At 50.6% G+C, this 12,713-nt stretch overlaps 6 protein-coding genes across 6 annotated transcripts; 2 read left to right on the forward strand and 4 right to left on the reverse strand.

Moving 5' to 3' along the window:
- Positions 1-229: 229 nt before the first annotated feature.
- Positions 230-1,370, reverse strand: BJY04DRAFT_149846 (peptide-methionine-S-sulfoxide reductase). Its single transcript, XM_073708866.1, has 3 exons — positions 924-1,370; positions 540-858; positions 230-473 (listed from the first exon to the last, which is right to left on the reverse strand). Exons 1-3 carry the CDS (start codon positions 1,207-1,209, stop codon positions 440-442), a joined length of 639 nt encoding a protein of 212 aa, XP_073565743.1. The 5' UTR covers positions 1,210-1,370; the 3' UTR covers positions 230-439.
- Positions 1,371-1,443: 73 nt separating this feature from the next.
- BJY04DRAFT_200809 (kinesin family protein) lies at positions 1,444-4,931 on the reverse strand. Its single transcript, XM_073712990.1, has 2 exons — positions 4,518-4,931; positions 1,444-4,459 (listed from the first exon to the last, which is right to left on the reverse strand). Exons 1-2 carry the CDS (start codon positions 4,715-4,717, stop codon positions 1,696-1,698), a joined length of 2,964 nt encoding a protein of 987 aa, XP_073565744.1. The 5' UTR covers positions 4,718-4,931; the 3' UTR covers positions 1,444-1,695.
- A 209-nt stretch (positions 4,932-5,140) lies between these two features.
- BJY04DRAFT_200812 (uncharacterized protein) lies at positions 5,141-6,109 on the reverse strand. Its single transcript, XM_073712991.1, has 3 exons — positions 6,036-6,109; positions 5,358-5,965; positions 5,141-5,287 (listed from the first exon to the last, which is right to left on the reverse strand). Exons 1-2 carry the CDS (start codon positions 6,036-6,038, stop codon positions 5,522-5,524), a joined length of 447 nt encoding a protein of 148 aa, XP_073565745.1. The 5' UTR covers positions 6,039-6,109; the 3' UTR covers positions 5,141-5,287; positions 5,358-5,521.
- Positions 6,110-6,187: 78 nt separating this feature from the next.
- BJY04DRAFT_149905 (uncharacterized protein) lies at positions 6,188-7,319 on the forward strand. The gene is made up of 2 exons (XM_073708867.1): positions 6,188-6,795; positions 6,860-7,319. Exons 1-2 carry the CDS (start codon positions 6,339-6,341, stop codon positions 7,015-7,017), a joined length of 615 nt encoding a protein of 204 aa, XP_073565746.1. The 5' UTR covers positions 6,188-6,338; the 3' UTR covers positions 7,018-7,319.
- A 986-nt stretch (positions 7,320-8,305) lies between these two features.
- On the forward strand, positions 8,306-12,200 carry BJY04DRAFT_200816 (cyclic nucleotide-binding domain protein). Its single transcript, XM_073712992.1, has 2 exons — positions 8,306-11,105; positions 11,170-12,200. The coding sequence occupies exons 1-2, from the start codon at positions 8,691-8,693 to the stop codon at positions 11,512-11,514; spliced, it is 2,760 nt and encodes a 919-aa protein (XP_073565747.1). The 5' UTR covers positions 8,306-8,690; the 3' UTR covers positions 11,515-12,200.
- Positions 12,201-12,251: 51 nt separating this feature from the next.
- BJY04DRAFT_200817 (uncharacterized protein) lies at positions 12,252-12,618 on the reverse strand. The gene is made up of 2 exons (XM_073712993.1): positions 12,460-12,618; positions 12,252-12,395 (listed from the first exon to the last, which is right to left on the reverse strand). The coding sequence occupies exons 1-2, from the start codon at positions 12,587-12,589 to the stop codon at positions 12,304-12,306; spliced, it is 222 nt and encodes a 73-aa protein (XP_073565748.1). The 5' UTR covers positions 12,590-12,618; the 3' UTR covers positions 12,252-12,303.
- Between the last annotated feature and the right edge of the window lie 95 nt (positions 12,619-12,713).

The raw sequence follows: 12,713 nt of genomic DNA on the forward strand, positions 1-12,713 counted from the left end.
CTTTAGCAGTCACCCTCATAAACTGCTCACTTGTGTCTCTCTTTGGAGTCAACAAAGATTCTCTTTGGCTTTTATTGCAGCTCAGAGCATCAAACAACCCACACCATCGTCATCATAACAAGCAGAAAGCTTCTGCTTTGCAATGCCGCCAGAACACTTGACAGCGGTCTTTCCCACGCGACCTCCACCTAATTGAGAATTGCTACAGACAGCTCTCCTCAAGCTATATTCCAATATTGCGGAATGTAGACTAGACAAGTCACAAGGAGGCATAGTTATGGCAGTACTTTCCATTAGATTCATATCATTAACAAGAGCTAATGCGTAAATAAGTGTCCTTGCGGACGGCCTTCATCAAGATACTCACAACATGGTTGAAACACAAATGCCGAAGAGACATCAAGACCCCCAGCCTGAGATCCTAAGTCCTAGCTCCCAGTCATTCAGAGAGCGGCGGGAAGCTCCTCACAAAGCTGCAAACGCATCAATACATACTCATACACGCTCGTCAGAAAGCTCAATAAGGTAATCAAACTTACTGGGCAGGACACTCATATCCTGAAGGATTCTTTTGCAGGTAGAGCTGGTGATATTCTTCCGCATCCCACCACTTCCCCGCAGGAATTATTTCCGTGGAAAGAGCCTGCTTATACCACTCCTTGCTCACTTTGTCCGTGATGCTTTCTGCAACCTTTTGCTGCTCATCGCCATGCGCAAAGATTGCACTGCGGTACTGTGTGCCGACATCCGGGCCCTGCCGGTTCTTCGTCGTGGGGTCGTGCATACGGTAAAAGAATTCTAGGAGCGAGCGGTAGCTGACGGTCGATGGGTCATAGGTGATTTGAAGGGCTTCAGCATCTAATTCGCAGCTTCAAGTCAGCATCACATTCAAGAATTTCTCGAGATACTGGGTGATAACTCACGACCCGTGTCACCCGTGCAAACCGCGCGGTATGATGGCGAAGTTGTATCCCCGCCAATATATCCAACCTTCGCGTCCAACAGACCCTTCCCCTGCCCAAATTCCTTGCGGAAGAGGTGCTCAACGCCCCAGAAACAGCCTGCAGCTACCGTAGCCGTTTGTGTACCGCTCGCCATATTCCGAGATGCTGATTGTGGTGTTGAGGCAAAGAATGGGGAACTGGTGGAGAAGGTGCGGAAAACGCGAGAGAATATCGTCGAGCCGAGCGCGGGTGCGGCGAAGGCCATAAAATATCGAGAGATCGGGTTTTGTGTACGATTTCAAGTCGGGAAATTGCTTAAAATGAACCAGGATATGAAGAATGGGAGTGCCATTCTGCATATGTGCTTCGAGGGATGTCGTCGCTGTTGTTAGATAAGCTTCGTGCCCGGTGGCGTCATTATTGGCATGGCAGAGCAATCTACCCTAATCTAGTCGGCTCTGATCAATCATCAAAGCTTACGCTTTACACGTTTAGGTATGTTGAATACAGATCCCTGGTTAACCGCTGAGCGAGTTGATTGACCATCGCCTACGGTCCAGAATTCTTGAAATCTGAAACCCAAAGCAGGTTCAGTTATTGTACATGTCCATGAATAGTATGTCCCGTGAAGAAGAAACGACTGTGTAACGCCACCCCGATTGTCCGTATCCCCAGCCAAATGAACACAAAAAAAAGAGGGAAAAATGAACGAATGGTACTCGACTAGTAGTATCTCGGTACTCTGTCAACGTCACAACCCGCCAATGGCACTCAAGCGGACCGCATCTCGGCTCGTTAGACTAAAGTCTCGAGGGCGAATATCTCCCCCGAATGTTGTACGTCTGTTTTTCATTATTGGGAGGCTTCGGGGCCCCAATACTGCTGGCTTGTTCTCGGCGTCCTTGTCGCCCCTGGCAATCCGCCTTGCCTGTGCAGTGAACATCGTGTTCTCAGGCGGAGAGCTCCCGTAAGTTGTGGAGGATGGGCTTCGGCGGCGATGAGCACGCAGTGCAGTCGCGGAAGCGCCGGGCCCAAAGGATCCGATTGAGATGCGTCTCATCGCGGTGCTGATTCTTCTCACATCATCCTTGCTCGCTTTCCACTCTCCTGGGTTCTCAGGCAAAGGGCTGGATGAGAAGGTTCCGCTGGAAGAAGTTCTGACCGCGATTCTAGAAGGGCGCTCCGCGGATGCACGGTTTAGGAAGCTGCTGTTCTCGATATCACGAAGCGGTGAGTTGTGGTCGGACAGGGGAAGTGAAGCTGTGGGTGGAGATGGAATTGGAGAGCTGCCAACTTTCTTGGAAAGAAACCCAGCCTTGAATCTGTTGTTCTTCGGAATGCTTAATGGTTGGTCAGAAGGAGTTGGAATCGGTGATGAGCCACTAGAAGGGCTAAAGTTTCGACTCGGCACTGGGATGCCACGAGGAATCGGAGAAGCCCTCGGGAGCGCGGGCTCGCGGGGACTGTTGGTTTGAACGGCCGGGGTAAGTTCGCTTTTCTGTGGAGTCTTCTGAATCTCTGTCAGAGTACCATCCTGCTCGTCATCCTTCCATCGCACACTTCGCTTCGGGGGTTTGGCTTGAGCCTTCTTGGGCGAAAAGCTGACGCTCTTCCTCCCAGTGCCCATCTTACGGCGGCGAGGAGAACCTCTCGTCGGTGATGTCGGGGCTGTGGGGTGCAACGAAATGGGGGCATTCAGGCTCTTCCCGGGTGGAATGATGGCCAAGCTTAGTCTTTTCTTTGGCTTGGCAGGGCTCGCCTTCGAGGGACTGAATGTCGAAATATTCGGCATGCATCCATCGGGTTTGACAATGCTAGAGGCCACGGTACAGCACGAGTCAAGCATCTTACCCAGAATGCGTTTTCCACTTTCTACGGCTTCGTCCTCGCTCAAATCCATCATGTTCTCGATTGTGGAAGCTGTTTCGAATTGTGCTTGTAGTAGCGCCTGTATTGTTGCAACTTCTCCAGCCTTATCATGCTCCGCAACTGCCGAAAGTGCCTCACGTTCAGTGTTTGCCTTTAAGAGCTCGGCCTCCCGCTTTAGGTTCGTTATGTCGCTCTTATCGTTGGTGTCGAAGTCTCGAAGCTGCTGAACGGCGTTCTCAACAGCCGAAGTCATACCGCGATCCCAAGAACTCTTAGCTAAACGCTGGTGGTAGTGTTGTCTGCTTCCCTCCAGCTCCAACAATATCCCCTGAGCAGATTTGCGAACAGCTTGCAGGTTTGGCAGCGGCAGTTCGTTTTTGGAAGTGGCGCAAACATTATCGAAAGCTGCAATCCAAGAAGACAGTAAACCGATCCTGCGGCTGATCTGCCTCAATTTGATCATATTGTTGATTCTCTCTTGCCTCTCCGGTAGCGAATGGTCATACGCGTTCCGGATCCGAGCTAAGCCTTCGCGTACAGCAGCGTCCTTTTTCTCCGTCTGTTTCTTGAATTTAGCGAACGCGACCTTCTCAGATTCCTTTTGTTGCGCTTTGAGCTCGTTAATCAAAGCCATTTGCTCATCAATCTTCACTAGGAAGTCCTTGACGTGGCGGTTGACGTTGAATACATTTCGCGTAACCTTGGTTTGAATATTCTTTGCTCGGTTGGCATATCGTAAGGTGTTTTGAGTCTCGTCGAAATGCTGGCTGGAGGGACTGACACAAACAATCATGACTGTCTTACAGTTTCCACCCAGGGAGAACTTGAGGAGACGCGTGAGCTTCGAGTTTCGATAAGGGACGTGATTCCGTTTGCGTGGATCGCAGAGTGCATTTATGCAGCTACCGAGAGCGAGGAGTGACTTGTTGATGTTAGCACCTTCGAACAGTCTTTCTCCCCTGTTTTTTGTGGCGCTCGCACGCTCACTTCCTGCCAGGTCGATGATGCTGAATGTTGCCATCGTGTGTGGCTCATGGATATCGGCATTCCTATCTTTTTGTGCAATGTTGATTTGGAGGACGGCGTGGGATCGGGAGGATGTGGCATTTGCTTCGGTTGGCGACATTGTCCGGCACGCATTGCCCTTCATAATCATATCCATGACTTCTTGCACAGACTTTGGGCTGTGGCTTGACAGTCCGGATACCGACACTGCCTTGTTCGTGTCTTCTCGCAAGGACAGGCCGCCCTTTGCGCCGCCAGGGACAAGAAGGTCTCGGATAGTTTCGTTGTAGATCTCCAGGAACGAAAGAGACAACTCCGTCTGCTTCTCTCCGGATCTCTCCTCAATCCGCTCGAAGAGCTCCTGCATCGTGAGGAAGATTATACCGGGCTGCTGGGGTGTGCCTGTGATGGTGTGCGTCTTTCCACAGCCGGTCGCACCGTAAGCGAAAACGGTGGCATTGTATCCGTCAAGGACGCTATCTAGCAAGCTTCGTGTCGTCGATTCGTAAACCTCGCCCTGGCTGGCATTCTGATCGAAAATCTTGTCGAAAGCGAATGTCTGGTCCTTCACACGTTTCCCCTGGGGAACAACGCTTCTCGAGAATTTGTGTACGGGGTTGTCTTCGGGGGGATCGAATACCCTTGAAGATCCTGGTTAACCAACAGAATTATCCATGGTAGCTCATTATTCAAACTCACAGGCACCTATCGTCGATAACCTTGATAATAGATCGAAGTCCCTTTTGGTTCAGCTTTGGAGCTGGTGCGCCAGCCAAAGAGCCGTCACCAAGAAATAAGGGTCCATCTTCACACTTGCTGAGCTGTGCTGCTTCTCGAATCGTGAAAGGTCGCACTCGGACAGCGACGGTGATAGATGACGCATCGCTGGGGGATCCCATATTGCCGTTTGTTTGTCGAGGTTTTCTCGTAGTTGGTGTGTCGCAATGGTGAAACCGAGGGCCGTCCGCCCCGTACCGTTTGGCGTGACAGTTGAGGAGCGCGAAATGAGTGAACAGAAGGAGATAAGAACGAGTGTGTCCGATGAAGAATGTTTACAGTGGGCCTAACCCCAGAAACCCCCCTGCTGAGCTGCACTGGATGGTCAAATGGAGCCTCCAAGCCACTTGTGTGACTTGTTGACATCTTTACGTGTTATGCGTGCCTCGTTGCTTCAGCAACATGCGGTGCTTGGAAATAAGTTCGCAAGGGCCGTGGTCTTTATATCCAACGTAGTATCACTCCCCAGTCACTCCCCATCTCTACCATCAGCTAGTCTATGCACAAATACAAAATCTTTATCGGCACATCGTAGACTAGGGTGTGTTTCACTAGCACCCTCAGACGGCGCCAATAGCATCTCTTGATCAACATCTATCGATAGATAGTTATAGTCTACCACGTCAGTACGATTTACTCCAATACTCACCAAGCCGCCATGGACGTGTTGCACCGAACAACCTTTTCACTCGGTACGGGGAAGAACTGTCTACATAACAAATTGCAAACACCCAACACTGACGATACCACATTCTATTGAAGCTCATAGCTAGACTGTAGTCTAACCAAGGCTCGAGAAGATGAAACCTTTTGTGGCCACAGAGCTTGTGAGAAAAAAGATCGCGAATTCCACTCCCTGAACCGTATGTCAACCGTTACGCCAAAGGAAAGAAAACGAGGAAGAAATGGCATGACAGTTTGACCCATTATATCTCCTCTTCGTCATCATCAAGGCTAGGCACAACGACGTCCCAGCCAGGGTCTTCGAAATTAAGACTAGCAGCGTCCTCTGGACTGTCTGTGCTTATTCGAAACCTGAAGGCAATAGACTGTCCGTTGCTGATCTCGACGGCCTTCAAGCTCAGTGCTGCAGATTTCTTTCTAGGACCTTCGTCATCGTCGAGTCGCAAGCCCTCGAGGCTTGTCCACCCTTTCTCCAAGTCATTCTTATCCACCGCCACGCCGAACTCGATGTCGGAGGGTTCTTTGGGAACTGTATCTCCATTTATTTCTTTCAAGCCGCGCGCATGAAGAGCTCGGAGGAGGGCAGCTTTTGTGCTGGGAATAGACTCGGACGGCGGGAGCATGAGAAGCACAGTAGTGCGGTGCTTCTTGAAGAGCAGCGTCCAGCTCAAGGGATCTGCTTGTGACTTGAGCCATAACATTAGTATCGATATGGATATGTAATGCCAGAATGAAGGGGTAATGAGTTTCACCTACCATGGTGCCAAGTTCCTGCAGGCTTGGGTGGTTTGTGAAGCTTAAGGTTGGCGGGTCCGCGGAGCTTTTGCAGTGATGGGTCATAGAGGAAGGTTGCGGGCGGCGACCGGAGAACATTTGATTTACCGCAGGCCGCAACTACTCCTCAGAGTCCTCACTCAACGTCAGAGTTCTCAGGCCCCTAGAGCTCCAACACCTTGAACCACGAAGCGAGTATCGTTCGTTCTCCTTAAATAGGTCTCGCACATAATTCTCATTATTTACTCCGGAACAAACGCGGAACTCTCCTCTGTCTCTTCTACAATGGCCGCCGAAGTTCCCTCCGAAACGCGTGGTCCAGAATCCACCACACTGCTCAAGATCCTTCATTGGGACAAGCTCTTCGAATCCGAAGCACCTCCTAGGCTAGGAATGGACGTTGGCAAACGACTACCTCTGACCACACTATCGGCCCTTTCTAGCGGAATGGTCATCGGTTCGTTGCACGGAAGCAAAACGGCCGCGTACCGGTTTCGTGCTGAGAATGCTCATCGCTTTCCCACGAGCCCTACTGGGTGGTTCCAGTACCATAAGAACAAGAATTACGCAACTATTGTAGGAGGCGTGAAGGAGGGTGTGAAAATGGGTTTCAAGCTCAGCGCTTGCGCCCTGGCGTTTTGTGTCTTTGAGGAGACGGTGGACTATGCCCGTCATGACCAGCGAGATTTTGCATCCACTGTCACGGCTGGATTAGCATTTTCTGGAATCTACAGCTTGCTAGGTTTGTCCGGCTATAATACTATAGTGCCTGTCGAAAGGAGAAGAGCTGACAACTTGGTTTCTAGCTCGGCATGATGTTTACACCGCCGCACGAACTACAAAGCTCGGCCTCAAACTGAGTCTTGTCTACGGACTGTTGCAAGACTGTCTCGAATCGCTGAAGGGGAATCGACCTGCCTACGTTGATTTTGTCCTTGGTCAGCCCCGGTCCAAAAGCGATTGACAAGCTCAAGGTTATTAATAGCGATATGCGCCAAGCATCTCTTACTTAACCACTTGGCCCTGGCATCCCACACAGTCTGGAAGGTGCAGTGTCACCCTGGATCGTGAAGTTCGTCTGGCCGGATCTGACCCCGTCTCTGCCAATTTCCCAAATTAGCCTGCTATTTTGGTTCCTCTATGCTCTGAATAACCATCCACTGCCCAAGACCACGGAACACCTCAAGCCACCTTCAAGCTACGGTGCCAAGGGAGCCCCGTCTAGGCTAGGCGGATCTATCGTGATGCCCTGACGAAATTCGTGGGCTCCACGGAAGACCACACCGATCCGGGAAGCCCTGGGTCTTCCAGCCTTTTTTTTCCCCTTCTCTTTGTTCTAGGACACGACACCTAGCATCAGGTGACTGCCACGCTACAATCTACGAGTTGTGGCTCAGGGTGTGCGTTTCAGCCTTTGAGGGCTGGGTAGCACAAACAGGCCGGTACTGAAGCTGTTGCTCTGGAAATAGACGCTGGTGCTGTAACCGTAGGGAAATCAGTCATCCTGAAACAGAACCTATGCCTCTGGTTCTGAAGCTTTCAAGGAACATATTCCACAGTGAGAGTAGATGGTCGTGATGCTGGATTCTATAGGAGAAAGCATTACCTTTGGTGCATCAATGAGGACAGTTTCTTTCAACTTGCATCTTACCACCCCGCCGATGTCACCTCCGTGTTATCACCTATTATTACCTCAGATAGAAGAAGAAAAGAAAAAGCAAAGGGCTGAGGGCTGAGGGCGATCTGACTCCCCCCCTTCTAGAACTTCTTTAGAACGATCTTTTTTTCTTCCTTACATTCGCTGCCGAACCCCTCTCTATTATTATTGAATGTTCCTGCTGCCCACTACAACGATTCGATCGCCGGAACAGCTTCTCTTTACTCATTTGCCTTGATATCTCTGCTAACCGAGGTGATATTGCGAATCTTAGATATAATTTAACTCTTCAAGAGAAAGGATTAGATCGTCTTCAGCTAGGCTATCGAATCAGTCAACCATCCCACCCACAACCGTCCTCGGCCTACACTCCGAACGAACGACGCGACAGTGTCGCTCAACTACAAGCACCCGATTATCTGAGCTTGTTCCTTTATAAATCTGATCGCGCCCTCTCTGCAAGGATCACGGCTTTTTACAACTGGCCGGAGGTGTTGGTGGAGCTCGGCAGCATTAAATTACTTATTGCCGTTTGACGTGGGAGATCCCCGCCCTCCGAAGGTTGAAGGTAGGTAGAGAATCCATTCCTCAGTCGGGAGTCGGGACCCAGTCTTCACAGTACCGAAATAACTAAGCTCTCCTCAAAGCTCTCTGAACTCTGACTAACGCAAATGATTCCTTGCAGTTTACAGCTTGTTTCCGATATCCGATTCTCGTCCCATCGATAGCTCTATTCTCTCATCCGCTCGCATCGAAAAGAAATCGGCTCCGGTCGGCTGCTCAAATGTTTGCTCGCTACTGACCCTCCCCCGCGCCGTGGAACTGGGGATGCTCTGAAGCTCCCGTCATTCTATTTTCGTCGACGTCATCGGATTAGTGCTGTGGTTCCGACAAACCCTATGCTCGTGCTAGGGACATACAACTAACTCTCTTGTGTCTTATGCTCTGTTTCTTCTCGGAAAGCGTCTCAATCGTTCATCATGCGGCGTCATGGAAGAGCCGGCGGAGGCTCAACCAAAGCTGTCACACCTGTCTCCGACACCGTATCGCTGATCCATTCATTTGATTCTTTGACGAACCCGAATCGCCCGGTGCGCCCATCGCCATTAACCTCGTCCAACATCCAAGCTTTACCTCTAGACCTCATTGACCGATTGCGCTCTTTCCCGCTGTTCCAGTCGACGCCGGAATCGTTCTTGATCGATGTGGGTCAACACCTACGCCCACAGCTTTGCGCCCCCAATGACTATATTTTGACGGAAGGAGACGATGCGAAGGCAATATACTGGTTGGTACGAGGTGCGGTGTCGGTCACATCACGAGATGGGGAAAGTATATATGCGGAGCTCGAGCCTGGCGCCTTCTTTGGCGAGATTGGTGTACTGATGGATCGTCCTCGTACTGCCACCATCCTCGCCCGCTCCAGATGCTTGCTGGTGGTATTATCCAAGGAAGACTTTCGAAAAATTTTACCTCGCTTCCCGGAGGTAGAGCGGGCCATCCGGGATGAAGCGCAGGAACGATTGATGATACTGGAGAAGAAAAAGAAAGAAACTTCAGTACCTTCAGCCGATTTAATAGAGGCAGGTCGAAGAGGATCTAAAAGGTTGAGAGAGACGTTTTCTCGCGACCTCTCGCTCACCGAACAGGATGGTACAAGCTTAAAGTTTGTCAATAAGAAACGCAAATCTCCAAGCCCAGGACTAGCTGATGGAACCTCAAGTGCTCTGGCAAATGGGCTCGTGAACGTGCGCATGTTACTGAAGGAGTTGCCGCTCTTTGCAGGCCTTCCGCCGGATATTCTTCACTTCCTGGGCCTAAATTCCCAACCTCGATCATTTCCGCCATTTACCGACATCATCAAACAAGACTCCCAAGGTCGGGAAGTCTACTTCATCGTCCGCGGCGAGGTGGAAGTTCTGAGCGAGAAGAGGGACTCGCGAAACGGCGGGCGCTCGCCACCGAATACCATTGAACATCCAGGCTTTGAAGTCAAAGCGCGCTTGAGACAGGGACAGTATTTTGGCGAAGTTGTGAGCCTCTCCCTAGCACCTCGCCGAACTGCAACCGTGCGCTCGATCAGTGCAGTCGAATGTCTCATGATTAGCGGAGAAGTGTTGGTCGAGTTCTGGGAAAAATGTCCGCAGGATGTACGCGAACAGGTAGAGCGGACAGCCAAGGACAGACTCAAGTCGGCATCGGATGGCGATGTTGTTATGTCTGAGGCCGACGGCTTGGACCCTGCCGACGAGGGCTTCAGGATTAGAACTGCTCGTAGACAGTCAATGCCTCTTTTGACTCTCACCGAGACAGAGCTGGATGGCACACAGAAACCGAATGGTATAGACGAGCACGCAGTATTGCGGCCGTCAGACCCAGACCCATTCCTCAATGTGGGCTTGGACAACGTCCGACTTCGCAGTCGTCGGGGCTCTGTCGCACCATTATCACCGGAAGAGGTTACTCGAGATCAACAGCGCCCATCTCCTCCTTCAGAACCTCGGTCGAGCAGTTCATCTTTTCGTACCTCTTCGGATACTACAACCACCCCCCTTACGCACAAGACACGGCGCGAGCCTAGCAACAGCAATCGCGGTCTTCTTCCTGAAAGGGTTTTACTGCAGATATTTCAATATCTCGAGCTGCATGAGTTGCTGAGCCTCCGAGCTGTGTCTCTCTACTGGTCTGAGATTCTGAATACGTCCCCTAATCTGCTCCACTACCTAGATTTGAGCACATATAACCGCTGTGTCACGGACGATGCGCTGGCCAAGATTATATGCCCTTTCGTTGGCATACGGCCGCGCTACATAGATATCAGCAACTGCTTTCATATAACCGACGAAGGCTTCAATACCTTGGTCAAAGCTTGTGGATCTAATGTTAAGACCTGGAAAATGAAGAGCGTTTGGGACGTAACGGCGTCCTCCATCCTGGAGATGGCACTCAAGGCAACTGGCCTGCAGGAAGTGGATCTCAGCAATTGTCGAAAGGTCAGCGATACGCTCTTAGCGCGCATTGTTGGGTGGACTACCCCGGGACCATACAAACCGCCGGAGGATTCTGGCAAAACTGGGAAGCCTCCCATCAAACCTACCATTCAAACGCCAACGGGTGCAATTTTTGGATGCCCCGAGCTCAAGCGACTAACTTTGTCGTATTGCAAACATGTTACTGACAGATCAATGCACCATATTGCATCTCACGCCGCATCGAGAATCGAAGAAATGGATCTAACACGATGCACCACAATCACCGACCATGGGTTTCAATTCTGGGGAAACGCGCAGTTTACCAATCTCCGAAAGCTCTGTCTGGCCGACTGCACGTATCTTACTGACAATGCGATTGTCTACCTTACCAATGCGGCAAAGCAATTGCAAGAACTGGATCTAGTATGGACACTCAATCCCGCTTTGAGTCTAATCAGATAAGCTCGCTAACACATGTCTTGCGCAGTCATTTTGCTGCGCCCTCTCGGATACTGCAACGGAGGTCCTTGCTCTGCAGTGTTCCCAGTTGACGTATCTGAACATGTCATTCTGCGGCTCTGCAATATCAGATCCGTCTTTGCGCAGCATTGGTCTTCATCTTTTGCATCTAAAGCGGCTTTCTGTACGGGGCTGCGTTCGTGTGACTGGTACTGGTGTTGAGGAGGTAGCAGATGGGTGCACTCAGCTTGAAGCTTTCGACGTGAGCCAGTGCAAAAGCCTGACTCCCTGGATTGAGTCAGGCGGTCCCTCGAAATACCAGGGTAAGGTCTTCTTCGATACGGTTGCTGTGAACGGCCGACTTTACCGATAATATTACTAGCGCCGCTGTGCGCTTTTCGTACGCTTTTTCTGGGTGGTTACCACCCTCTCTATTGTTTAATGCCTCGCCTCCTCACGATTCCCGAAGCCCTTCATCTGATTACGACTTTTTTATAACATTCTTACATTCATTTCACATCCGTGCTGGCTCATTTACCGGAGTTTTGGTTTCTGTCTCGGCAGGTGCTGTTTGTTTCCGATTGATGACAGTGACGAGTCTTGCTGCATTTTTTGTCTATATCTAAAGCGCATTTAACCGGCGAGCCACGTCTCTGCCGTGACTGATCTTCGCCAAGTGGAGTACTATCGTTTTTGTCACTTCTGTCCAGGTGCACAGGGAAGCATGGGAGGAGTTCGACTCTGATCTGATACGGAGCTACACCAGCATGCATTGGTCAGGATTCATATTGCATCATGGTTGGATCTGGTGAAATATTTGGAGGTTTTCATGTATCTTAGATTTCTTTTCCACGCTCATTTTCTTCCAGGAATACTGTTCTATCTAGAATCCAATCAACCTCAGGGCGTAAGGACGGTTAGTTCTATCCGTGATAGGTCATGCCATCTCACCGGGATACCTATCCTTCGAATAGTCCATTGCGTGTCTACTTTCACTACTTGTGCAAGAACAAAGCACCGGTCAAGTTCCGTTCCTTTCATTCGTCACGGCTGATTGTCCCATGGCCTTTGTCGCGGAAGGATCTGAAACCACCAAATCCATTGAACAATGACTTCCTGAATGGTTTTGTGGATGAATGCATATTTAAGAACCACTAATCCCTCAAGTACCGACGAATATCTCTAGGTATAGAACCCTCAAGCTTCCGCAATCACGAATCACTCGCCGAACCCGAAACCAAAGTCTATCATTTCGTGAGTGGTCCAAGATGGCACCCAGACGTGGAGAAAGGCGCAAGGCTAATGAGTCTGCCCATAGTGACTCTACTATTCGAGGAGGCCTCAGTGTTCTCGCTCTCAGCTCTGCCGGTGGCGATACAGAGAGTACAGGGGGGCAGAAGCGCAGGCGCGAACCCGAGGAAGTCGCTAGTCCTGGTGGAAGTGATCATGACAGCCTATTTGAGGGGTCCGATCGGAGCAATGGGAGCAATGAGAGTCGGAATGGTGAAGAAGCGAGCAAAAAGCGCAAAATCAGTGCACCACCTGCAGCTGTCGCTCCTCTTGTACTTCCCT

Source organism: Aspergillus karnatakaensis (genome assembly GCF_047715665.1).
Source record: "Aspergillus karnatakaensis strain CBS 102800 unplaced genomic scaffold BJY04scaffold_74, whole genome shotgun sequence".
Classification (NCBI taxonomy): domain Eukaryota; kingdom Fungi; phylum Ascomycota; class Eurotiomycetes; order Eurotiales; family Aspergillaceae; genus Aspergillus; species Aspergillus karnatakaensis.

Excerpts from the sequence above, each read along its gene's own strand:
- BJY04DRAFT_200816 (XM_073712992.1), top strand. The coding sequence starts at position 8,691 with ATGCGGCGTCATGGAAGAGCCGGCGGAGGCTCAACCAAAGCTGTCACA. Across the intron at positions 11,106-11,169 it reads AATTGCAAGAACTGGATCTA|TCATTTTGCTGCGCCCTCTC; the intron begins GTATGGACACTC and ends TGTCTTGCGCAG.
- BJY04DRAFT_200817 (XM_073712993.1), bottom strand. The coding sequence starts at position 12,589 with ATGATCACTTCCACCAGGACTAGCGACTTCCTCGGGTTCGCGCCTGCG. Across the intron at positions 12,396-12,459 it reads CTCCTCGAATAGTAGAGTCA|GAAATGATAGACTTTGGTTT; the intron begins CTATGGGCAGAC and ends TGGACCACTCAC.
- BJY04DRAFT_200809 (XM_073712990.1), bottom strand. The coding sequence starts at position 4,717 with ATGGGATCCCCCAGCGATGCGTCATCTATCACCGTCGCTGTCCGAGTG. Across the intron at positions 4,460-4,517 it reads GTTATCGACGATAGGTGCCT|GGTATTCGATCCCCCCGAAG; the intron begins GTGAGTTTGAAT and ends AGGATCTTCAAG.
- BJY04DRAFT_149905 (XM_073708867.1), top strand. The coding sequence starts at position 6,339 with ATGGCCGCCGAAGTTCCCTCCGAAACGCGTGGTCCAGAATCCACCACA. Across the intron at positions 6,796-6,859 it reads TGGAATCTACAGCTTGCTAG|CTCGGCATGATGTTTACACC; the intron begins GTTTGTCCGGCT and ends CTTGGTTTCTAG.
- BJY04DRAFT_149846 (XM_073708866.1), bottom strand. The coding sequence starts at position 1,209 with ATGGCCTTCGCCGCACCCGCGCTCGGCTCGACGATATTCTCTCGCGTT. Across the intron at positions 859-923 it reads TTGCACGGGTGACACGGGTC|ATGCTGAAGCCCTTCAAATC; the intron begins GTGAGTTATCAC and ends GCTGCGAATTAG. Across the intron at positions 474-539 it reads GGATATGAGTGTCCTGCCCA|CTTTGTGAGGAGCTTCCCGC; the intron begins GTAAGTTTGATT and ends ATGCGTTTGCAG.